This window comes from Narcine bancroftii, chromosome 13 (assembly GCF_036971445.1).
Source record: "Narcine bancroftii isolate sNarBan1 chromosome 13, sNarBan1.hap1, whole genome shotgun sequence".
Taxonomy (NCBI): Eukaryota; Metazoa; Chordata; class Chondrichthyes; order Torpediniformes; family Narcinidae; genus Narcine; species Narcine bancroftii.
The window spans coordinates 324,169-350,285 of NC_091481.1; the positions used below are offsets into that span (position 1 = coordinate 324,169).

At 42.1% G+C, this 26,117-nt stretch overlaps 1 protein-coding gene across 3 annotated transcripts in view; it reads right to left on the minus strand.

The window, feature by feature from the left end:
* Positions 1 to 19,811: 19,811 nt before the first annotated feature.
* The window catches only part of LOC138749001 (semaphorin-3E-like), a 107,892-nt gene continuing 101,586 nt past the window's right edge, over positions 19,812 to 26,117 (minus strand). For all 3 annotated transcript variants that reach the window (XM_069910003.1, XM_069910002.1, XM_069910004.1), the window contains 2 exons: positions 25,480 to 25,619; positions 19,812 to 22,971 (listed from right to left, as the gene is read on the minus strand). In XM_069910003.1, coding sequence (XP_069766104.1) covers positions 22,495 to 22,971; positions 25,480 to 25,619 — 617 coding nt within the window. In that variant the 3' untranslated portion in view covers positions 19,812 to 22,494. The remainder of the gene's footprint in view (positions 22,972 to 25,479; positions 25,620 to 26,117) is intronic.

Consider the following 26,117-nt stretch of genomic DNA (forward strand, 5'->3'; position numbering starts at 1 on the left):
GGTGATATGCGGGTTGGGGTTGAAGCCGCACTGACTGCACACCAGCAGCTGGCATTGGGTGCAGCGATTCCAGTTGTTCTGGCCCGGAGTCTGCGACTGCAGCTCGGTGCGGGCACACACGGGGCACAGGCTGGCGAGCGGCGCTGTCCGCGGTGCTGAAGCCTCCGGTGCTGTCCGCGGTGCTGAAGTCGCCGGGATCTCCTGGCTCGACCGGACCCCCGCGCTCTCCGGTACTTCTCGCCGCTCCCCTTTCTCGGGAGCCCGAGCGCTCGTCTCGGCCTTGGAGTCGAAGAGGCCGAATTTGTTGACGACGGAGGTGACGGCGCTGAGCGGGCTGCCCTCGGAGAGGAAGCTGGGCATCATGCTGGCCAGGCGACGGGGTGGCGAGCGCCCTGTGCGGGAGGGGGGTGGCGGATCGGCTCGGTCCTCGCCGCTCGTCTGCAGACTCCTGCAACGGCAAAGACACCGCGGTGTTTACAGGGAGCGCCGTGCACGGCCAATGCTCGTGTCCGCGCCACACATCTGGATCCCGCCGCTGCTGACGTCAGCTGCCAGCTGCGCACTGTGCGCGCCCGAGGAGTGAAAGGGATCGCCGCCAGTCACGGCGGGGCGGAGCCCCAAGCCAGTCAGTGGCTGCGCGCTCCCGGAGTCCCGACCCAACCCAGTCGCCGCCTGCGCGCTCCCGGAACACCCACCCAACCCAGTCACGGGTTGCACGCTCCCGGACGTCTTACACAACCGAGTCGCTGCCTGCACGACCCGGCGGCCAGGCCACGACCGCAGAACCTGAAGGGCGCGCCACCGCCCTGCGGGCCGAGTGGTGTCGGGGATTCTGTCCCCGCCCGGAACGTGCCCGCCGAGTTCGGGTCGTGTCTGCAAAGTGCGGGCATGATGGCCCTCATCTACCTCCGGCACTGGTCACTCAGCGGCCGGACGTCGGGCGCCAGGGACGGAGGCAACAGGTCCGAGATCCTGCCCGCTCCGTGGCCCTCTCACAACGCCCAAACGCGCAATCCCGAGCCCCTGCCAAAAGTCTGCAGCATTCGCTAACCTTCCACGAAAATCCCGGTGCTCGGTCCGGCACACGCTGCCACTCCCTGGATCACTGCAGGCTCCGCCCCGACTCCGCCCGCGCTCACGCCTCCGCCCCGACTCCGCCCGCGCTCACGCCTCCGCCAATCCCCAGGCTCGCACCCGTTGCGGTCAACACCAGGTCTCTCGGCACCGAATGCTCCTGTCTCGCACCAGGGCTCTCTCAAACGATGCCTAAGTTCAATTCAAACTCTGCTCTTTGCACAGAACCCTCAGGCTTCATTCCCTGTATTTTCATCCGGAAGCCTCTTAACTGCTATGATTGTATCTGCATCCAGCCACCACTCACTGCGTAACGAAAAATGCCTTGTACATCTCCTTTAATTTCGCCCCCACCCCCGCCCTCTTAAAACAATCCTCTACTCGTCTGTGATATTTTAACCCTGAGTACGCTATCTACCCTATCAATACCTCTCATAATTTTATAAACCTCTCTCAGTTTTCCCTTCAGTCTCCGACACTCCAGAAAAAGTCTAATTTTGTCCAGCTCCCCTTTGTCCATACCCACTCTAATGGAATACTTAAATTTGCCCAAGTTTGACCCATATCCCTCCAAACCTTTCCCACCCATGTGCCAGCCGAAATGTCTTTTAAATGTTACAATTGTCGGGTATTCATTTCCTCTGGCTGCTTGTAACATGCATCCATCACCCTCTGTGCAAAAATATTGTCCCTCAGGTCCCTTTTCCTCTCAACGTAAACCCAAACTCTCCATTTTTAGAGTTCCCTCTTCTCAGAACATGCCTCTATATTTGTTTACAGCCTTTCCAGCTTAATGACATCATTTGTAGCTGGGTGACTGAATACAGTCTTCCAAATGTGGACACACAATACTTGCATGGCAGTGACAGGAGGTTGCAACTTCGATATTCAGTGCCCTGACTGATGAAGACAAGTGTACTTCAGGTCTTCTTTACCACGCTGTCTACCCATCTCATCACTTTCACATACTTGTTCCCATCTATCTCTTTCTTTGACAACACCTTTACATTCACCATGTCATTCCTGCCCTGATTTAATTTTCAGAGTGCAACACTTAGAACCATAGAACATTCCAGCACAGAAAACAAGCCCTTCAGCCCTTCTAGTCTCTATCAACTATTATTCAGCCTAGTCCCACATTCAGAGTCCCATCTCACAATTGTCACAGTTAATTTCCATCTGCCATTGATCTTAAGCCATATACCATCAATTTTGGCATCAACTGCAAATTTATTAACCATGCTCAATATATTGTCATCTATTCATTTATTTCATATGTTTCAGTCATGTTCTCCCTTTTCCAGTTATTTGGAAAGTATCTTCTGTATCTTATCTTTAGTTATTGATATTAATTGGACTCCTAATCCTTTTCTTGGCCTATTTGGAGTAAGTAAGTCAGCTGATAAAAATTTGTCTGGGCAACAATCCCATGATGTTGCCTTTGCTCTTCTTATTGCCAGAAAAGCTGTACCGATGAGATGGAAGGACATTGTCCCTCCTACACACACTCAATGGTTATCTGATGTGATGGCATGCTTGACTCTGGAAAAAAATTCAGATTCTCTACTAATATAATGAATCTTAATTTTCTAAATTTATGTGGTCCTTTCCTTAATTATTTTTAGAATTTATAAGATTATTGGATCCCATTTTACAGTTTGGAGGTCCTTTCTTTCATGGATTTAATAGAACATCGATGTTCAATATTAATAGAATAGTTTTTGTTTTATGCACATTTTGATTTTTTTGTCTCTTTCATAGGTTGTTTACTGCTATTTCTTAGTTTAAGCATACATATATACATATATATACACACACACATATATATATACATATATACACACACACATATAAACATACATATATATATACACACACACACATATATATATACACACATAGATACACACACACACACACACACATATATATATATATACACACATATACATATACACATATATCTATAAGCTATAAAAAATATTGGAAAGAGAATATTCTGACACTGGAAGAAGACAAACCAATTAAGTTTGTAAGTTATTAATTATTCCTCTCTGCCTCCTCAACAGGACATGGCTAAAGTTAGGAGAATATTGATTATTTAAATAATCAGTTAAAAATCACTTACATGGTGATATATTATAAACAACAATGTTCTTCACTGTTGGTTGGTGGGTGCTGAAATGGGGGAGACTGATTGCAGTTTTGTGTTAGAAATGGCCAAGCAAGGTAAAAGGACAGCTGATTTGTGAGAGTCGGGAAGGATGAGATGGCAAGATGAGGGAACCAAATGTGACAGCAGAGAGAAAAGAAAATGTATGACTGGTGTAGGCAAATAGAATTGAGTGAATCTCTTGAGGAATGTAAAAAGGGCAGAAAAGAATTGAAAAGATGTAATTTTATTTGTCACAAAATAGTGAGTGCAATGAGAAGAGTTTTTCTGCGAGCAGTCCAACAGGTTATCTCTAGCATGTAAAGAGCACAATATACAGAATATTGGATTACAATGTAAAGACAGGAGAATTGGCAGCAAGCAAGGCAGGATGATAAGAGTGTGCTGGGTTCATTCAGGAATCTGATAGCTGAGGGGGAGAAACCATTTTTTAGCCTGTTGCCATACGCATTCACACTCTTAACACTTCTCTTCTGGGAGGAAGTGGAGGAGAGTATGTCCGGGTATGATGGGTCATTTCAGTTCTGTCTGTGTGGAGTTTACATGTTCTTCCTGTGAGTACATGGGGCTCCTCCAGTGGCTCCCATATCCCAAAGGCCTGCTTGTTGGAAGGTTCATACACCACTGTAAATTTCCCCTCATTTGTAGGTGAGTGTTAACATTTGGGGAAGTTGATGGAAACTCAGGAGAAGAAAATAAGATTAATATAGGATTGGCTTAAATGGGTAAGTAATGGCCAGTGCAGGCTCAATGGCTGAAGATTCTGATTCCATGCTGTATCTCTCCATGAATGTGAAAATTTGTGATGTGAATAGTGGGAAAGATTGGACAATGCAGCACATTGAAGATCAGATGTAAAGTTGGGTGGAGTGCTGCAGATAGGATTTAATCCTAACAAAATCATACATCTTGGAAGTCATCAGGGATAGAAGTCAAGGTAAATATCAGGGCACAAAAGAGTGTTATGGACTGAGATACCTTGGAGTTCAAATTCGCAGTTCTCTGAAAGTGGTATCATGGGTAAATTAGATGATGAGAAAAAGCATATGAAATGCTTGCCTTCATAGGTTGTGGCAGAGCATGTAAACAGTGGAACCACTCATGAGAGACTGCTATGGGTGGGTCGGGAACAAAAAAAATGATCTGCTGAAGGAACTCAGCAGTTCAGGCAGTATCAGTGGGAGAAAAGAATGATCACTTTTTCAAGCCAGAACCCTTCAACAAGAAGGGTCTTAATGAAGGGTCATTTCTATTCATCGACCCTTCATTTAAACCTTTCTTGTTGAAAGGTTCTGACTTGAAAAAGTGATCATTCTTTTACTCCCACTGATACTGCTCGACCCATTCACCTTTTTTTTTGAAACTTTATTAATTTTAACATATGAAGAAAGTAAGTAATTCACGTACAGAAAAAATACAAAATAAAGTAATACAAGTACAAAGTAACATAGTTAATACAATACCAATCTCGGCATCTCCCCCTAACAACTAAAAACTAAGACTAAAAAAAAATATTTTTAACCCCTAAACCCCCCCCCTCCCCACCCCCACGATAAAGAGTGAAGAATTAATACTATTAGTATAATTAAAAAAATATATATATCTTAAAAAGATCGATATATATATATAAAAAAAGAAATTAATTAAGTATTAATTATTAATCCAAAAATTTTTTATTTTATAAAAATATATATGAAAAACAAAAACATAAAGAACTTAAATGAAAAAAACCAATAATAAAAAAAACTTTAAAAAAAATAAAAGAAAAAAGAAAACATATATATAGAAAAAATATATAATAAAAAAAGTTTTTTTAAAGAAAAATAAATGATTAATTCAAACTTATTTAAATTGTATATAATCAATAAATGGGGTCCACTTTACCTCGAAAAAAGACATCTTATCTTGTATAGAAAAAGATATTCTTTCCATAACCAAACAAAACTTCATCTCTGAATACCACCTATCTAAAGACAATACATTTCTATTCTTCCAAGTAATCGCTATACATTTCTAGGCCACTGCCAGCGCTAAGTAAATAAAAGAGATCTGATAATTATCTAATTCTAAATCAATCAACGGTTGCATATTCCCTAATAAAAATATATCAGGGTCTAATACAATATGAAGATTATATAGATTATTAAATACAGATTGAATACCTTTCCAAAATTGTTGCAACCGATCACACAACCAAACAGCATGTAAAAAAAGTACCAGAAACCTGATCACAACAAAAACAAAGATCTGACTTACTAAAACCATTTTTTTTAAATTTTTCGGGTGTTAAATATAATTGATGTATAAGACTATAATTAATCATCGCCAATCTAGCATTAATCAATTTTCAAACACTATTACGGCGGATTTCAGACCAATCTTCTTCAGTTATTGTTAAACTTAAATCTTTTTCCCATTTCATTTTATCTTTATCCCAATCTATTTTACTTTCACTTTCCAACAAAATATGATACAAACCTGATATATAACCCTTTTTTGGAAATGAGAGCACATATTTATCAAAATCAGTTTCAGACAGTAAATTCATTTGACGACCGCATACCTGTTTTACAAAAGATCTTAACTGATAATACACAAATATAGAATAACCACTTATATCAAATCTCTTTTGCAATTCTACAAAAGAACAAAAATGACCTTCTAAAAAACAGTCAGATAAATTATGTATTCCTGACCCATTCACCTTTCATCACAACTGTTCCACAGGAGATACAACATATCACTGGCTCTCCACTCAGCTCTAGATCACCTCAAAAATGGAAATTCATACATACAGCTGCTCTTCATCAACTCCAACTCGGCCTTCAAATTGTCTCAGTGTTGATCAAGAAGCTACAAACTTCCCTCTGCAACTGGATCTTTGACTTTCTCATTTGAAGACCACAGTCAGTATGAATTGGAATCAACGTCTCCTCCTCATTGATCATTAACACAGGCGCACCCCAAGGATGGGTGCTTAGCCCACTGCTCTACTCATTATACACCCATGACTGTGTGGCCAGGCACAATTCCAATGCCATCTACAAATTTGCCGATGACACCACAGTTGTCGACAGAATCACAAATGGCAACGAGGAAGCATACAGGAGGGTGATCGATCAGCTCGTTGAATTATGTAACGACAACAACCTTGCGCTCAACCACAGGAAAACTAATGAGAGGAGGAAGTCAGAAAATACAAACCAGTCCTCATCAAGGGCTCAATAGCAGAAAGGGTCAAGAACTTCAAATTCCCGGGTGTCAACATCTCTGAGGATCAGTCCTGGAGCCTACACATTGATGCAATCACAAAGAAGGCTTGCCAGCGACTATACTTTGTGAGGTGTCTGAGGTGGTTTGGTATGTCACCAAAGACTCTCGCCAACTTCTGCAGGTGTATTGTGAAGAACATTCTGAATGGTTGCATCAATGTCTGGTCTGGAGATGCTAACTCTCAGGACAAGAATAAACTTCAGAGGGTTGTTACCTTGCCCTGCGACATCACAGGCACCAGATTTCACTCCTTCGAGGACATCTACAAGAGACAGTGGCTTAAAAAAGCATCCTCTATCCTCAAAGACCCCCACCACCCAGGCCATGCCCTCTTCACTCTGCTACCACTGGGGAAAAGGAACAGGAGCTTAAAGATGAGCTCTCAGTGGCACGAGGACAGTTTTTTCCCCTCCGCCATCAGATTCCTGAATGATCAATGAACCAAAGGCATTGTCTTACTTTTTGCACTGTACAATTAATTTTTGGAATAAGTAGTGTCATAAGATGATTATAATATGCATGTTTGCACTATGAGGGTGGAGCAAATCAACGAATTTCTTGACAATAAATCCTGATTATGCTAATACAGGCCAAAGGGACATGCAGGTTGACAGAAAGGTCGGCATACAACCATATAACAATTACAGCAGAAAAACAGGACAGTTCAGCCCTTCCAATCTGTGTTGAACACCTTCTCCCACCTGGTCCCAAATGACTTGCACCCGCCCCATAACCTTCCATATCCCTCTTGTCCATATACCTTTAAATATTAAAATTGAGCATATCTGAGGACCTGTTTCTGTGCTGGACAACATGGTGACTCTTGTGTTAGCCATTTCATGTGACTGGTACCTCAAGCCACATAATCCATTTTGTGTCATTACCCAAAGTGAATTTCCAGCCCAGATCTTCAACTAGATTTTACATTAACAGATTTATATCCCACTTCAATTACTTTCAAGATGTGTCCAATTTCTTAAATAGCTGGCTGTCAGTGTGAATTCTGACCACTTCCTGTGATGAGGTGCATACAAAATTATAATGAGGAAAGATAGAGTAAATGTCTTTTTTCTACTGAGGTTAGTGAAATAAAAACTAGAGGTTATGGGTTCAGGGTGAAAAGGAAAACTTCAAAGGCCACATTGGGGGGATGGTGGGGGGGAATTCCTTCACCCAGAGAGTGTTGGAACTGAAGAACAAGGTGCAGGCTGAAGTTGTGAATATGGGGTCAATTTTTCATTTAAGAATAAATTGGGCAGGTACATGGATGGGAGGGGTATGAAGGGATATGGTCCAGGGGTAGGTCAATAAGATAGGCAAAAAAAGTTCACCACAGACCAGAAGGGCCAAATGACCTTCTTCTGTGCTGTAGTATTCTATTGTTCTATGGATCTTTAGGCACTGATCTTGCAAGTCCAGTATTAAATGAACAATTTTCCTCAGTTAAATGGGCTCTGAGATATTGTATCCAATGCCAATTCAGCCCAGAGACAGCAGGAGTGAAGAGAACCTTCTCCCTGCTTCCAGTTGGCGGAGAATCTTCATTCAAACTAAGGAGTCCCAATCATTCTCTGATTGATTCAACTGCCAGGGGAGGCACAAATCAAACTAGGGAGTTAATTTCTATGATTGTTTTGGAATATAATCCATCCTTCCTCAATGTATAATGAGTGGCACGGTGAGTTTAATAGTTGGTGCAGCGCTGTTATAGCGCCAGCACCTGAGGTTTGAATCTGGCGTGGTCCATAAGCAGCTTTTATGTTCTTTGTGGGTTTCCTCTGGGGGCTCCAGTTTCCTCCCACCCTTCAAAACATACATGGGTTGGAGGTCGATTGGGTGTAATTGGGTGGCATGGGCTCATAGACCAGAAGGTCCTATTACTAAGCTGTGCATCTAAATTTTATATTTAAAAACCATCCTAGTAGCATACATCTTACAATATATTTCAGTGTCAGTCTGAATGCTTCTTCTCCACTGATCAACCCATGGGCCAGAGGTTCCCAGGTGTTGGAGGGAATAGTACATATTATCAAGGAGGCTTTGACACATCCTTGGATTTCACTGTGTCAACCTGTCAATCTCCTGCTGTAACAGAGCAGAAGAGTACAATAAGCATTCTCAAGGAGCTGGGCAATGCCTGCCCAATGCAGGTGAATGAAAGTAACTGGAGTTTCAGTCATGGGGATGTGTGTTATGGAGAGGATGTTGATTTTCATTCACATATTCTTGCAGTAAAGGTTCCAGGAATCATTGAGGTGGATTGGTGTGGCTGAACAATAAGCTAAATGCAACCCATTTAGACTCAGTGCAAAGTGAACTGTTTACAATTTTTAATTTAACAACTGTATTTCAGTTCTATAGTGTCAGTGTATATTGATGAAAAAAGAGACAGGAGGAACTGATGCATAGATAGTAGATGCAATTTGAAAGTTAAACCAGGGCAGGAACTTCACAGTAGGATCTTGGAGAAAGTTAGAGGAAAGAAAGAGACCCGGGGGTGTAGGTAACTAGTTCATTGAAAGTGCCAACACAGGTAGACAGGATGGTGAAGAAAGCATTGGGCATGCTTGCCTTCATACGTCAGGACATTAAGTACAGGAGCAAGGACATCATTGTACAAGATGCTGGTGTTGTACATGGAGAGTGTTGTGTGCAGTTCTGGTTATCCAATTCGAGGAAGATTTTCATTAAGCTGGAAAGGGTGTCAAAAAACCTCAAGAATTTTTCAGGACTGGGAGGGGTGTGGTTGGTGGTTGCAGAAGAGATTTTGTATAAATTGACATTATATTTGATGCAGACATCATGGCCCAAAGGGCTTGTTCCAAAGCTGTGCTGTTCTATGTTCAATGTACATAGAACATGCATCTCAATGTGCATACCTGGCCTTCTCTCCAACAGTATTATCTGCACAGATATAACCTATAATAGGGCATCAAGGAAGAATGGACTCTTTGGCCCACAATGTCTGCAACAACCATCTCCCTGAAAGTGCTCTAGATCCCTCTGTTCATCTGCCTGTCTGAATTCCTCTTAAATGTCATTATCACATCTGTTTTGGCCACCTCCTTTGGCAGTGGATTTAAAACACCTACCACTGTTTCTGTAGGAAATGCCCCACACATCTCCATTAAACTTCCTGCCCCCCTCACTTTAAATATACACCTTACAATGAAAAACAGATGTTCCACCCTATCAATGGCTCTCATAATTTTATAAACCTCTCGGGAAGCCTCCCAGCCTCCAACTTTCTAGAAAAAGCAATCCAAGTTTGTCCAACCTCTCTTCAAAGCTAATACACTCCAAACTCGGCAATGTTCATGTGAAACTCTTCTGGAACCCTCTCCAAAACCTCCTCATCCTAGAATAGGGTGACCAGCATTGTGAATAATGTTCCAAAACTATCCAAACCAACATTTTACACAGCTGGAAGATGACCTCGATTCCTCGACTGACAAATGCAAGCATGGCTTCTTTACCATCCTGCCACTTGTGCTGCCATGTTCAGGGGAATATGGACTTGCCTCTTCTGCTCATCAATTTTTCCTGACTATCCATGCAGTTACATTTCACATTCCTCCTACATTTGACCTCCAGAAGCCTCATGATGTTTTGGATTAAACTCTATCTGTCACTTGTCCATCCACATATCCATCTGATCTCTTTCCATCTACATCCTTTGACCACCTTGCTTGCTATCCACAACTCGACCAATATTTGTGCTATCTACAAACCTTCGTATCATCATATTTCCATTTTCTAATCTACATTTCCATCCATATCATTTATATATATATATATACACACATACACACACAAACTTATCACATCACAAACACTAATACCACCATTGGTCACTGTGCAACACCACAAGTTACAGGGATCTAGTAGCGAATACCCCCTCTCCAGCTGCCCTGTTTTCTACCATCATCTGGACCAGATGACCTGGATTCTTAATTCACAATAAAGATCCCAGATTTATCGAGTTTAATGTGCACAAACAACTGAAACTCACAAATTGCAAAATATTTCAAACTAGTTATGGAACTAACTTAACAATGCACTTCAGCCATTAACTTAATTTGAAACATTAGTGCCTGAGTATATTTTGCTTGTGTGATTGCATCTGTGCTGTTATTTCAATAACGCTGGACTTGACGATACACTTGTTGACAGAGAAGGATGGTCTTTTACCTGTTCTGAACACTTCAGTAGCTGCTGGTAAAATTATTTATTTCAATGCTGAGGATTGATGGGTGAAAGCCTAGCTCCAAATCCATGAATTTAGTTGTGCAATCGATAGATAAATGAGCAAAATGCTATCTTCTGCTTTAGGATTTGAAATTAAATCAAAAGTTTTCTTTCCATGTGAAGAAGTCGAACAGTCTCAATGTTTTAATCCTCAGGCAAAACCGTTCTGCTCCTAATGGCCTTCCTGGTACTGGAACAGAGTCATGGTAACAATTCAGATCATAAATGAGTAATGAGCTACTTGATCCAGTTTGAGCAGCTCAGGGCATCAGGTGAACTGGATGTGGGAGCTCTTCATTTCACCACCATGTTTAAGATGAAACAAGAAGCTGTCTTGAAACACTACCTCCAAAATTGAAAGATCCTCTCAAGCCACTCTCGAGGCAGGATAATCTAGATCAACTAACATTTAAATATGAAACATTAATCAGTAAATCTTAATGGGAGTCACCCTCATTGACCAGTATTTCACTTCATTATAATCCTCCCACAAAAACTATACAAATACAATATAAAAATGTCATTGCATATTTCCCTGGTGCTGAATTCTCTAATTTTATCCTAATTCAATTTTCTCTTCTCCACATAGTGTTCTCTGGGTCACGCATCACAAGAAGGTGCATCACAACTGAGTCTCTTATCCACCAATTCCATCGAGAATATGTGGGCAGAGTTTTGGGAATATTCCAGTTCAGGTTCATGTGTCATAACAGTAAACTGAATGCATCAGGCCCTTTGGCTCATCTTATTCATGTCAACCAAGTTGGCATTCTGGGCGAGTCCTGTTTGTTTGCGTTTAGAAACCCTGATGCATTTCTACAGATGTGTGGTGGGAAGGGTGCTGACCGGCTGCATCCTTAACCCTTTCATCCTTAACCCATGCCCTCTGGTTTGTATCTCACCCACCCTCAGTGGAAAAAGCTTATCTACATTTTCTCTGTCTGTCCCCCCTCAGAATTTTAAAGACCTCTATCAAATCCCTCATTCTTCATGCTCCAGGGAATAAAGTCCTAACCTGCTTAACCTTTTCCTGTAACTCAGTTCCTGAAGCCTGGGCAATATCCTAGTAAATCTTCTCTGCACTCTTTCTATCTTTCCTGTAGTTAGGTTGCCAAAACTGCACAAAATACTCCAAATTTGGCCTCACCAATGTCTTATACAACTTGACCATAATATTCCAGCTCCTATACTCACTCAATACTTTGATTTATGAAGGCCAATATGCGAGAAGCTCTCATTATAACCCTGTCCACCTGTGATGCCACTTTCAGGGAATTATGCATCTGTATTCCCTGGTCCCTCTGTTCTACCACACTCCTCAGTGCCTGACCATGCACTGTATCGGTTCTTTTTTGGTTTGTCCTTCCAAAATCAAGACCTCACACTTGTCTGCATTAAATTTCATCTGCCATTTTTCAGCCCATTTTTCCATCTGGTTCAGATTCCTCTACAAGCTTTGAAAACTTTCATTGTCCACAATTTCTCCAAATTGGTGTCATCTAAAGAATTGCCGATCCAATTTACCACATTATCATCCAGATAATTGAGATAGATGACAAAGCATAATGGTTCCAGCACTGATCCCTGAGGCACACCACTAGTCCAGTCTGAGAAGCAGTCATCCACTAAAACTCTCTGGCTTTTCCTGTCCAGCCATTGTTGAATCCAATTCACTACTTCACCATGAATACCTTAGTGTCTCAACCTTACTGACTAACCTCCCATGTGGAAAAACGTCCACAACCTTTCCTTCATCAACTTTCTTGGTAAGCTCTTCAAAAAAACGATTAGATTGGTTTAAAATGACTGACCACACACAAAGCCATGTTGACTGTCCCTAATCAGTTTGTGGCTGTTCAAATACTTGTATATCCGATCCCTTCCAATAATCTACCAACTACTGACATCAGGCTCATTGGCCTATAATTTCCAGGGTTACTTTTGGAGCCTTTTTCAAACAACTGAACAATGTGAGCTACCCTCCAAACCTCCGGCACCTCACTCAAAGCTAAGGACATATTAAATATCTGCCCCTGCAATTTCTACACCATCCTCCTTCAAGATCCGAGGGAATATCTTCTCAAGCCCTGGAGATTTATCCACCCTTATTTGCTTCAGGGCAGCAAGCACTTCCTCCTCTTTAATCCATATCCATTCCATGACCTCACTGTTTTCCTTACTTCCCACGACTCTGACCTTTTCCTGAGTGAATACTGATTTAAAAAAAAACATTTAATATCTTCCCCATCTCCTTTGGCTCTAATCAAAGCCAACCACTCTGATCTTCACGGGGACCAATTTTGTCCCTTGCTATCTTTTTGCTCTTAACATACCTGTAAAAACGCTTTGGATTTTCCTTCACATTCTCTGCCAACGCAACCTCATGTTTTCTTTTAGCCTTCCTGATTTCTTTCAAGATTTTTCTTGCATTTTTTATGCTTCTCAAGTTCCCTCTTTTCTCCATATTGCCTTTACCTGCTCTACACCTCTCTTCTTCAGAACTAGATCCCCAATATCCCTCAAAATCCAAGGTTCCCTATGTCTGCTAACCTTGCCTTTAATTGTTACAGGAACATACAAATCCTGTGCTCTCAAAATTGCCCTTTCTCCAGTTAAGAATCTCAACCTGAGGCCCAGACCTATCTTTCTCCATAATTAACTCAAAACTAATGGCATTATGATCATTGGACCCAAAATGTTCCCCTAGGCATACTTCTTTCATCTGTCCTGTCTCATTCCATTATTGCACTTTATCCAGTTGGTCCCTCTATATATTGATTTTTAAAACTTTCCTGAATGCATTTGACAAATTTCAAGCCATCCAGCCCTTTTGCAGTCTGGGGACAATTAAAATCTCCTACCATCACAACCTTATGTTCCCTGCAGCCGTCTGCTATGTATACAGATTTGCTCCTCCAATTCTTATTGACTATTGGATGGTCTAATTATGCAATCCTATGAGTATGTTCATACCTTTCCCATTCCTCAGCTCCACTCATAGCCTCAGAAGATGAGCCCTCTGGTTTGTCCTGCCTGAGAACAGCTGTGATATGTTTTACTTTCAATAGAATTGTCTTGCCTTCTTCTAGATCATTTGGCGCCCTTACTAATCAATCAACTGTTAACCTCTGCTTTAAGTATACTCAATGACTTGGCATCCACAGCCATCTGTGGCAATGAATTCACAACCCTCTGGCTGAAGAAACATTTCCTCACCTCTGTTCTAGATTATTCTTTTACTCTGAGGCTGTGCCCTGTGGTCATCCTCATCCAGTGAGTATAGGCCCAGGGCTATTAACTTAAACCGACTTTTCATCTGGTTTCTGAATGGACAATGATCCAGAGACACTGCCTCACATTTTCTCTTCTCTTGAATGATTTTTTTAAAAAATGTAATTTATGGACATTTTTGAACCTGTAATACTGCTACAAAACAATGAACTTTGTGGTACATGTTCACAACAATAAAATCTGATTTTGACGACACCACAAATTTTGGTGCCATCTTCAAATTGATGAATTATTTTACCTATTCTCATCCAAATTAATACAGTTGACAACAGTGGACACATCAATGTGGACACCACTGGTCATAGGCCTTCAATCAGAGAAACAACCCTCCTCTGTCACCTTTGTCTCTCTCTTCCATCCCATTAATGAATCCAATTCACCAGCTCATCTTGGATTCAAAGTGATTCCAGATTAGTCATGGCAGACCTTGGCAAAGGTCTTGCTAAACTGATGGAAAAATCAACTGGGATGTGCTGTGATCTTTATTAATGCCCTGGAGTGTTGTGGAAATCATTTTACTGGGATCTTGATGAATGGGAAAGGAGATTACTCCAGTTCTCCTGGAAGTGGACAGACAGGAAACTGGCTATTTGTCAGTGTTTTTATACATAGTTTAGATGCATTGTGCAGTTCACACTCTGATCGATAGGTGACTCAAGACAAGGTCAATTAGAGTCCCATCCAGCACTTACTATGTCCATTCTCTGAAGTTTCATCAACTCCTGATATTTTGCAAAATTGGTCTTAATCTTTAGATGAGCACAAACATTAATTGTTTTCTTCAGAATTTTTAAGTTTCTCGAAGTAATGCCAGTGATACATCTGTGGGAGCGTTCATGGCTAAATGACAGACATGACTTGCACATTGACATATTGGTAATAATGGAGCAAGATTCTATGGCGAGATCAACAATCCTTTATGAGAACCAGCGAATGAGAGATAACAGAGGGAATGTCTGAAAGGATGACCCAAAGTTTCCAGTCACCTTCATTTTAATTCTCCCTCAATCCTAAGGTGATCTCTCTGTCTTCAGCTTCCCATTTAGCTCCAACGAACCTCCACATTTACACAAGGAACAAGCATCTCCTCTTTTGTTCATGTAGACAAGAAGACTGGCATGGGCGAAACAATTAACACAGAAAGAGGCTGGAGCAACTGAGTAGGTCCTGCAGCATCCAGAAGAGGCAAAGATATATAATACACATGTTGGGCCTGAGCCCTTCATCAAGGGATGGGCAAAAAGCAAGCAAGTGTCTGAAAGAAAAGGTGTGGGGAGGAAGGAAGAAAGAGCATAGGGAGGAGCCAAGAGACCACAGGTGATATAGGTAGGAGGGCAGGAGAGACAAGCTGAGAATTGATTGGGGAGGGGTGTAGCTCTGTGAATACAGAGCGGGAGGAACAGAGACAGAGGGATAAGGAAAGAGAAAGATGTTTTTGGTGGGGGGGCGGTGTGGAGGTAAACAGAAACTGGTGTTAATACCATCTGGTTGTAGGATGCCCAGATGGAATGTGAGGTGATCTTTCTCCAATTTGTGGGTGGTCTCAGTCTGGCAGTGCATGAGACTACGGCTAGATATTTTGGCAAGGGAATGGGGCTGGGAATCGAAGTGGGTGGTAACTGGAAGATCCCCACCATTGCTAAAACAGTGAATGTGCTCAACAAAGCAATCTCTCAGTCTGCAACCAGTCTCTCCAATATAAAGGAGACCACAATGGGAACACAGAATGCAGTAGATGATCCCTGCAAATACACAAGTGTTGCCTTTTACGGAATGCCTATTTGGGGCACTGAATGGTAGTGAAGGAGGAGGTGTAGGCACAAATGTAGCATTTATTGTAGTCACAGGGCTAGGTATCAAGGGGGCGATGGTGGTAAGAGATGAATGGATGAGGGAGTCACAGAAGAAGCAGAAGGAAGAGAGGGGAGGAGGGGAAGATGTGTCTGGTGCTGGGATCATGTTGTAGGTGGCAGAAATTGCTGAGGATAGAATGTTGGATGCAGGGACAAGTAGTGTGATAGGCAAAGACAAGGAGAATCCTGTCCTTGTTTTATGTGGGGACCGGGGAAAGATGTGCATGAAATAGAGTAGATGTGGGTGAGGGCCAAGTCGATGGTGGTAGAAGGGAAGCCAAATTCTTTGAAGGTAGACATCTCGCATGGAAGACCTCGTCCTGAGAGCAGAGTGACAAAGATGGAAGAATTGCGAGAAAGGAACAGAATCCTTACAGGGGATAGAGTGTGAAGTGGTGTAGTCCACGTAGCGTGGGAGTTCATGGGTTTGTAAAAATGTTTGTCAAGAGTTTGTCTTCTGAGATGGAAACAGAGAGATTGAGAAACAGGGGACTGTTGCTAGAGATGGACCAAGTGAATTTGAGGTCATGGTGGAAGTTGGCAGCAAAGTGGATAAAGTTATTGAGCTCATTATGGGTACATGAGGCAACACCAATGTTGCTGTCAAGGTAGTGAAGGAAGAGTTTAGGGGCCTTGCTTGTGTAGGCTTGCAGTGTGGATTGCTCCACAGAGCCAACAAAAAGACAGAGATCAATGGGCCCCATGCAAGTAACTATGGCTACCAATTTTATTTGGAGAAAGTGGAATGTCCAAGGAGAGGTTATTAAGGGTAAAATTAAGCTACTGGCTGGAGGAGGGTGGTTGTGGAGGAGTACTAGTTGGGTCTGTTGTTGAGAAATAAATGAAGGGCATTGAGGCCTTCCATATGGGGGGGAATAGAGGTGTGCAGAGACTGGATGTCCATGGTAAAGATGAGGTAGTCAAATTGAGAGAACCGGAACTTGTTGAACTGATGGAATGCATGAGAGGTATCACAGAGGGGAAATGGAATTTAGGAGAATGAGGGCAGATCTAATTGAAACATTTTGAATGTTGAAAGGCATGGACAGAAGTGATGTTGAAAGGTTGTTTCCCATGGTGGGAGAGTCTAGGACAAAAGGGCAGGATTGAAGGTCGTCTGCTTAGAACAAAAATGTGGAGGAATTTCTTCAGTCAGAGTGTGGTAAATCTGTGGAATTTGTTGACACTGATGGTGGTGGAGGCCAGATTTCTCAGATGTATTTAAGATTGCCAGGTTCTTGCTGAGCCAGGGCATCAAAGGTTATGGGGAGAAATCCGGGCAATGGTGCTGAGTAGGAGAATGGATCAGCTCATGATTAAATTTGGGGCAGGCTCAATGGGCTGAATGGCCTTGTTCTGTTCCTATGTCTTAGGGTATTAATGGAATCGTATGCAGGATAGAGGCAGGTGAGGGGTTAGAAGAGAATATGGAGGGCAATCAGAGAAAGTGGGCAGGGAGATGAAGTACTGTTGGTTTAAATTGGGTCTATTGTAGTGTCAGAGGGTTTTCAGGTAATGTGGGTGAACCGAGGGCACAAATAAACATGTGACTGAGATGTGGTACCATTACACTTACACATTGGTGGCAAATCTATTTCTATCACTTCCCCTGGAATGCATTCCAACCACCGACCACTCTCTGGGTTAAAACAAACCCCATGTCAGTCTCCTTCAAGCTTTCCCTCTTTCACCCTTAACCATTTCTCTCTGGTATTTACACTTCTACCCCAGGAAAAAGACTGTTTACCTGATCTGTACCTCATGATTTTATAAACCTATCAAATCTCCCTTCAGCATCTGATGGTCCAGAGAACACAACATAAATTTGTCCAATCTCTATTTCTAGCTAATCATCCCTACTCCTGGCAATATCCCTGCTGAATCACTTCTGCTCCTTCTTCATAGCCTTCACATCTGCCCTGTAATGAGATGACCAGAACTTTGCACAATGTGGACTTACCCAACATGGACAAGGAGCAGCTCCTGTCATGTAATTCTGACTGCAACACTTTCTTTTAACTGACAGCCTTGTTATTAGCACTGCTCTGTTCCTTGGTAACATCCATGTATTCCTCTCTCCAAGGATACTGCTTGACCTGCTCACTTCTTCCAGATGCAACCTGTTAGGGAATCACAGCAACAGCTGTGTTCAATACCTCATTGCTGCAGCAGATTCTTCATTTTTCTAATCTGTCTAATTGACATCATTTATCTATTAACGAGAGTGCTCCAAGAGCATTGTATAACCTGGACACATTTTCTAATTACAAGGATGAATAGCTCCTCACTTTCCCTTAGTATTTCCTGAGTGGCAATTCTGAGGAATTGTGGCATATTTTCCAAATCACCAGAAATGCAGGAGCTGCAATCTTGAGCAAATAAGAGAGAAGATGGAGGCAGCATCTGTGGAGAGAAACCCTTTGGTGTTCCAGGATTGATGGAATGTCTCTGTCCCACAACAAGGATCTGGACAATCAAGATACTCTTGAAACATGCACAAGGATGGCAACCTGTTGTTCCTTCAAAAATAGAGGCAACTTCATAAAACTAGTCCCAGCACAACAGCCAAGGAAAACATTCTGATCTCATTCCGTTTAAAGAATTTGGATGTCACATATTTTTCATTTATAAAAGATTTTAGATGCTGAAATCTGGAGCAAATAAATAATCTCCTGGATAAACTGGGTAGAGCAGCATCTGTAGGGAGGGGAAGGGGGCATTATTGAGGATTCAACTGATAAAGGATTTCAATCTGAAACATCGACAATTAAATACGCCCCATGATTGTGTTCCTCCTCCAGGTTGGTTTATCTAGTTTGTCGTCATCTTGGCAAATAAAGCAGTGAGATGCAGGTGCAAGATCACACTGGAAGGGGGAGAGGATCCATGTGATAATTGCCTCAATACAACTGACAGCTAAAGGAGGTGGTGAGGGTGTCTAAAAGAGTTTAACCTGGTTCTGCAGCGCACACAGAGCTAATTATAGAACTGTGAAAACCAACAACAACCCAATGAGATTAGTAACCAGTCACCATGAACAAATACCTACCACCACCATGAACAAGAACCCAGTGACAAGCCACCACCAACATTTGTTGCCAACAAGCCCCTGACTGACAGGAAGGTCCATTTCTCTCAAAGCTCTAGTCCCACAAAAGTAGATGTACTCTCAAACTGAAAAACAAATTTGAATCAGGTTAGGGAACACAAGGACAGATAACAAAAGATGGAGTAGATTTTGATGTGAATCTTAAATGTGGAGTAGATTTGAAGACGACATTGAGGGAACGATTCCAGAGCTTTGGCCTTATGCAGCTCAAAGCAAGGCTGTCACTGATGGCAGGTTAATATTGAGAAGGATTAATGGATTAGAATTGGAAAAGGCTGAATTCCAGGAAGTGATAGTACTGGAGAGAATTATGGAGATGGGGGTGGGGGGAGGGGGAGATAGAAAAGCAAAGGCAGGGTGTTATAGTAAAGGAGTTGGTGAGCTAGAAGCAAGTTTCGATCAAAGGTACTTCAAAGTAACCCCTAACAAAACCTAATGTGGAGCCCAAGAAGAAGATTGTTAGGTCAGGAACAGATTATCGGGGATAATCAAGGATTATTGCTTACCATGTTCCTTAGGTCTTGATATTGTGTCGAGATACTCTATGTATCCATCAGCTTACTGTCTCAACAACCAAAATGGAGAATCTTTTCTCTTTTGTAACTTTGTAAAGTTTGCTGGTGGTACTGTCAAAACTGGAAGTTTTTTCTTATTGTTATGAGATGTAGTTTCATACCAATGTTGGCATTACTTGCCCATTTCAAGATTCAATTTTCAAAATTCAATTTATTGTCATATAATAAAGTGTTATATTACATGAAATTGGCTTTTATCTGCTGTGAGGCAGACAGATTTGCAGTCAGCAGAAATTGCCTGAACTGCCTCTTTCAATTAGAGAAAAAGAGGTGTTTCCACCAGATTCACTTCCAGTGCAGCCACAGTCCAGTCCAAACCATCAGCAACTCGAGCTCCAGATCTGAACCTCTGATACAATTATGGACCATTCAGAGCTCTTGGCAACCCAGTTGATACCTGGTACCTCTTGACTGCAGACTCCGCCTGCGTTGGTTCCTTGCCTCAAATCACCAACAGCCCATCACCTGTGTGAGTCCTTCAGATGCAGAACCCCTCACTGGTTCGCTTCCATAATAACCATCCCATGGGTCATCTCCTCTGCTTCTCTTTCTCAGAAGTGGGGAGGGCAGTCTCCTCATTTTCTGGTGATCTGTGGTAGTCCTCCACTTCCCCAGAGTCTGCAACCTTTTGTGTCTGCAGAGGTGCCGCCATCTTTGGCGCAGACCCCACAGTTGCAGGATTTAAAATAAAACGGCCATCCAATTGTCAAGCTGACGGTGACTATCCTTCTTCAGCTTCTGGTGAAGGGGATCATGAGTTCTGTTGTCAGTCTCAATTCTCAGCCCCAAAATGCTATTTGAAAATTTTTGCACTCCAATAACTTTCTCACCTTCAAGCAGAAAGCTGTTCTCATGCAAAACCTGCACACATGAGTGTGACCATGAGTAGCCCAACAGTTCTGGCTCTCTGATCTAGGTTCTGTTAATTGGATCATGTTCCGTCATTTCAGCTATTTTTGAGGACCTGAAAATACAGTTCTTACTTTGTTATCTGATTTCTGTGTGATCTTCTGTAGAATATTTGAATTACACAGGAATATTAGTGCCACAAGATGAACACATGAACCTATAATACAATTTAGTTAATTATTGATTGGAGATTATGAATGTGTAATGAATATACTTGGATGTAGCGAATGACAAAGAACAATTTGATGGTTTCTTGGCAAACTGGAGGCTCCTACCTACCTATTTGAGCGGCACAGTTGGTGCAGCGGGTAGTGCAACGCTGTTACAGCAGCAGTGATCGGGACCAGGGTTCAAATCCCACACTGTCTGCAAGGAGTTTGTACAATCTCCCCGTGTAGAGATGGTTGGGATAAAGGTGTGGTGTGATAAATAGAATGGTGAGGATTCAGTTAAAGCAGAGTGGGAGAACCTGAATCTAAAGTTGAAGGCCAAGAACACCAGCGTGAATCTGGCCAAGGCCAACTGTAAGGTGCAGGCCTAGTCCTGATGAACATTTTATTTAGCATGTGATCAGATAATGGAATTCTCTACACAGGGAAGCAGTTGAGGTATCTTCAGGTTTAATTAGAGAGATTTTTACATGAAAAAAATAATTAAGGTATATGGGGAAAAGGCAAGTAGGTGGAGTTGAATCAACAATCAGATCAGCCATGATCATATTGAATGGTGGAGCAGGCTTGATGGGCCAAATGGCCAACTCCTGCTCCTATTTCCTATTTCTTTTGTTCTTAGGTGCTGTGGAAGAATGTGTCAGGAGCTTTCAGGGGTCACTTTAAGGCTGTACCTTGCCAGCCAACTTGTGAATAACTTGAGTTTGGATAGAAAGAGTATAATTTGACTGTACAAAATGATCAAATGGTTTAATCATTGTTCAAATGTCCTATCACAAATTAAAAGATGCATTTTACATTTCAATTCCTGGGCTCTGATTGAGATCAGGACAATTTTCTCACTCCTGTGTTATGGGAATGTTCTGGTAGTACACAATAGAATTAATTGAAAATGACAAATGTTGAGATTTTAATCAGGTGATATTGGAAAACAAAGTAAGACCAATACTGTTAAGATCTGCAATCAACTAGTTGTGGCCCTTGTGTGGAAACAACTGCTTTAACCAAAATAATTTAAAAATAACATAATAGTAATTATTTCTTTCAATATTAACAGGTAACAGCAGAACATCTGGAAAGTTATCGGTAATCAAGCAGAATTTCACGAAGGGAAACTACAAATATATTCGAGTTCCTTGAAGTATCAGCTGGAGAAAATCCAGCAGATGCAAAGTATTGAAATTTTCAAAATGCTGTTGACAAGGTGGGACCTCGAAGGTGGGACCTCGAAGGTAAGAACTTACGGTTTTAGAGGTAATATGTGAATCGATGGGAATCTGACAAACAAGCAAGGATAAGGGAGTCAGTTTCAACGGTCAGTGGACTACCACAGAGTTCAGTGTTAGCACGATTCACTCTGTGTGTGTGTGTGTGTGTGTGTGTGTGTGTGTGTGTGTGAAAATAGAAAATTATATATTTTTTTCTGCACTCACACATTATATATTTATACCTGATTATGAAGGAAGAAGCAAATATACTGTAACCTAAATTTTCAGACAATACAAAAGTAGGGGGCAGGCAAGTTATGAGAAGGATGTAAACAACTTAGAGAGATATTGATCGATTAACTGAGTGGGAATAGTTGGGTAAGTACAACATGAGAAATATGAACATTTAGCAAGGACAAATGAGAACGCTAATTGGAGGCTTCAACATGAAGAACACTGCAACACCACTAGTGACATACATCATTTCTCTGTTCCTGGAGTTAATGAAAATTTGGGCTCAGGAATCTAACTGTCTCAAACAAGAATTGCATGTGAACAGGATTTATAGTCTCTAAACCATTTTTGATCTTTCTAAGACTGTTTGTTAATACTCAGATTGTTATCTGCTGCCTTCTTGTGTCTACAGTGTGCCGTGGGCTTCGCCGCAGTTCAGGTTGGGCTCTGCCTTTTACCCCCTTCCCCTGCAGTTTGCTGTATTTCCATTTACTCCCTGCAGCTCTGCTCTTTTTTCTCCGCCTTTCAGGGCACCACATTTTCTGACAGTATTCCTCCACCTGCTGAAAATTACTGTAGCCTATTAACTGGAGAAACTCCTTATACCACAGCCTCGCTCCTTGCTGGTTCCCCGACTGCAGCACACAGGGCAGTTTATCGGGCAGCTCCTCGTCATTCTTGTCAAAGATCCTATCAATCTGCTCCTCTTGCAAGATGTCCAGTTTGATCTTGGTCACTGCCTGTTCAAAGCCATGTTCCCTTGACTTGCAGAAGTAAGTTCCAGTGTCTCTCCTGTGAAGGTTGAGAAGCAAGAGCCCCAGGTCCGTTTGAATCACCCGGTCATCTGTTTTCACCTGAAAGAACATTAGAGAGAGGGAGACACACAAGAGACTGCAGTTGCTAGAATCTGAAGCCAAACACAATCTTCTGGAGGAGCTCATTGGGTCAAGCAGAGTCAGTGGGATACAAAGAATAGTATATGCTTTCCACTGGACCCTTTCTCTAGACTAGGAACCTTAAGACTCATCATTCTGGTTCTGACTGATCTGGCAAAAATCCAGATGAAACAAAACAAAGACCAACAAGGAGGAGAGCAAAAAGATTTCGAAGGATATGGGGAGAAACAAGGTTGGGGGAACATTAGGGGGAACTTCCTCACACAGAGGGTGGTGGAAATGTGGAACGAGCCATCAGCTGAAGTGGTGAATGTGGGCCAATTTTCACATTTAAAAAAAGTTTGGACAGGTACATAGATGGGAGGGGTATGGAGGGCAATGGACTGGGTGCAGGTCAGTGGGACTTGGCAGAATAATGGTTCAGCACAGAATAGAAGGGCTGAAAGGCTTGATTCTGTGCTGTAATGTTCTATAGTTCTATTGATTAAATGGGCCTATCCCAAAGAGCCAAATTAACAAGTTGGGACAAAAGGAGTTACCTGCGTCTTATGGACAATGAGAAAGCAAAAACAGCAAGAGAATTTATGGCAGAAAGGTTAAAAAAAGGTAATAGGGAGAATCCGAGAATTATAGTCTTACATCAGTGGCATGAAAACTAAAGAAGAGGATTCTTAAGGACAGGATCTCTGAGCATTTGGAGAAGTCCAGTCTACTCACGGATAGTCGGCCAGGGCTTTGTGAAGGGAAAGTTGTGACTCATGAATCTAATTGTGTTCTTTGAGGAGGTAACAAAAGAAATTGATGAGGGTAGGGAGGTAGATGTGGTCTACATGGATTTTAGCAAGGCATTTGCAAGGACCCCCAAGACAGACTCATCCAGAAAGTCACGAAACACAGAATAAGAGTAAAATTAGCTGAATGGATTTTAAAAATTGGCTTGTAGGAAGAGAGCAGAGAGTAGTGGTGGAAGGAATGTATTCTGCCTGGAGGTCGGTGACTAGTGGAGTGTTACCTTCTGGGACCCCTGCTCTTGTTAATTTTTATAAATGACCTGGATGAAGAGGCAGAAGGTTGGGTCAATAAGTTTGCAGATGACATGAAGGTTGAAGGAAGGTTACAGGAGGATATAGGCAAGATGTTGAGCTGGGCAGAAAAGTGGCAGATGGAGTTCAATCTGGATAAATATGAGGTGATGCATTTTGGAAGGACAAACCAGAAAGGCTGAGTACAGGGTAATGGTTAGTTACCTAAGAGTGTGGATAAGCTGAGGGACCTTGAGGGTCCAAATCTATACATCGCCACACAGGTTGACAGGAGAGTTAAGAAGGCCTAGGGAATGCTGGGATTCATTAATTAAGGGATTTAATTCAGGAGTAGGATAGAAGAGACTTGATGGATGTCTGCAAGATATAAGAAGCATAGATAGGGCAGACAGCCAGCACCTGTTTCCCAGGACTACATCAGCAAACACCAGAGGACATGTGTTCAAAGTGAAGGGAGGGAAGTTTAGAGGAGATGTCAGGGTGTTTTTTTTTATTTACACAGAGAGTTGTGGGTGCCTGGAATTCCTTGCTGGGGATAGTAGTGGAAGCTGAAACATTGGGGGCATTTAAGAGACTCTTGGACATCCACATGGATGAAAGGAAAATCGAGAGTTAGGGTGTAAGGAGGGTTTAGTACATTTTTTTATATATGGCTTGGCACAACATTGAGGGCCAAAGGGCCTGTACAGAATTGTTCAATGTTCTATGAAGGAGAGGATAAAACTGGAAGCAACCATGCCAAAAGGAAAACAATGAAATCTGACAAAGAAAGAGAGAAATCTGCAATGGTTCCAGCTGCTCATTGTGTCTCTGGCAAGACCAACAGGGTCCCTGCTTCAGATCTACAGGCAGGACCAGGATATTCAGGATGAAAAAGCCAGTGAGAATTCATGGATGGATAAAAGTAGAGGGGAAACAGAGTTTAGAAGTGGAGCACACTGTGTGTGGTTATTAATGGACAGAAAGGCAAAGGGAGACTGACAGTATTTAGGGGCATCACACTTGGGAGAGAAGTCAAAAAAGCCAATATTAAAGGAAATAAAAATAATGAGATTAAAACACCAAAAAATTTAAAAGAGAATAGTATCTTTTCGAAGAAAATAGATGCTGGTTGGGGGAGATAAAACAGACTCACCAGCAGCAAATGACAGGAGGCTGAATTATTGAAGAATGACTCTGTGGCAGAACCACAGAGGGGATGGAGAAATGATGCACAGACATTGAAAACACGAGAAGTTTTAGCATTAGGAGGCAAGAGGATGACATGAGAACAGGAGCAGGGGTCTGTCATCTGGCACTTTACACATTATCCATATTCATCAACATCATCAAATAGTTCATCCTTCTTTGCCACATAACCTATATGTATGGGTATGGGTTTGATATTTCATTCCCCATGGTCAAAATTCACTCAGTTACTCACCTCCTCTTGTCCTGTGTTGGGGGATCTTTCTACAAACCACAGGACTAGAGCTTGAGGTGATCGGACTGTGCACTCCAGCAGGGTACTATTTCCCTCAATCCCATACAAATGTCTTTCTTCTGGCATTAACACTGCCTCATCTGACCAGACAAGAAAATGCAAAACTAATTTTAAAACATATATTTAGAAATTTTAATTTAGAGAGGCAATACCCTCTGATCCAGGCAGCATTCTGTTGAAAATAAAACAAAAAGCCATCTGCCAGGGGAACTCAGCGTGTCCTCCAACAGCATGCTTTTTGCTCCATATTCTCGTAGCTAAGGACTCCTGTGTACATTTTGGCTCTTCTGCACCCTCTCCAAAGCCATCACATCCTTCCTGTAATGCTGCAAACAGTTGTGGAGGCTCTGGCAGACATTAAAAACAGATTTATACAGCTGTCACGTGACTTTCTAACCTTTTTGCTCAGTGGCCCAAACGACAATGTCAAGCAGGCCGTATACCTTGTTTACTATCCCATTCACTTGTGTGGCCATTTTCAGGAAGCTCTGGACTTGGACCCGAAGATCTCTGTGGATCAATACTCAAAAGGATCCTACCATGTACTGTATATTACTTATTACATTTGACCTCCCAAA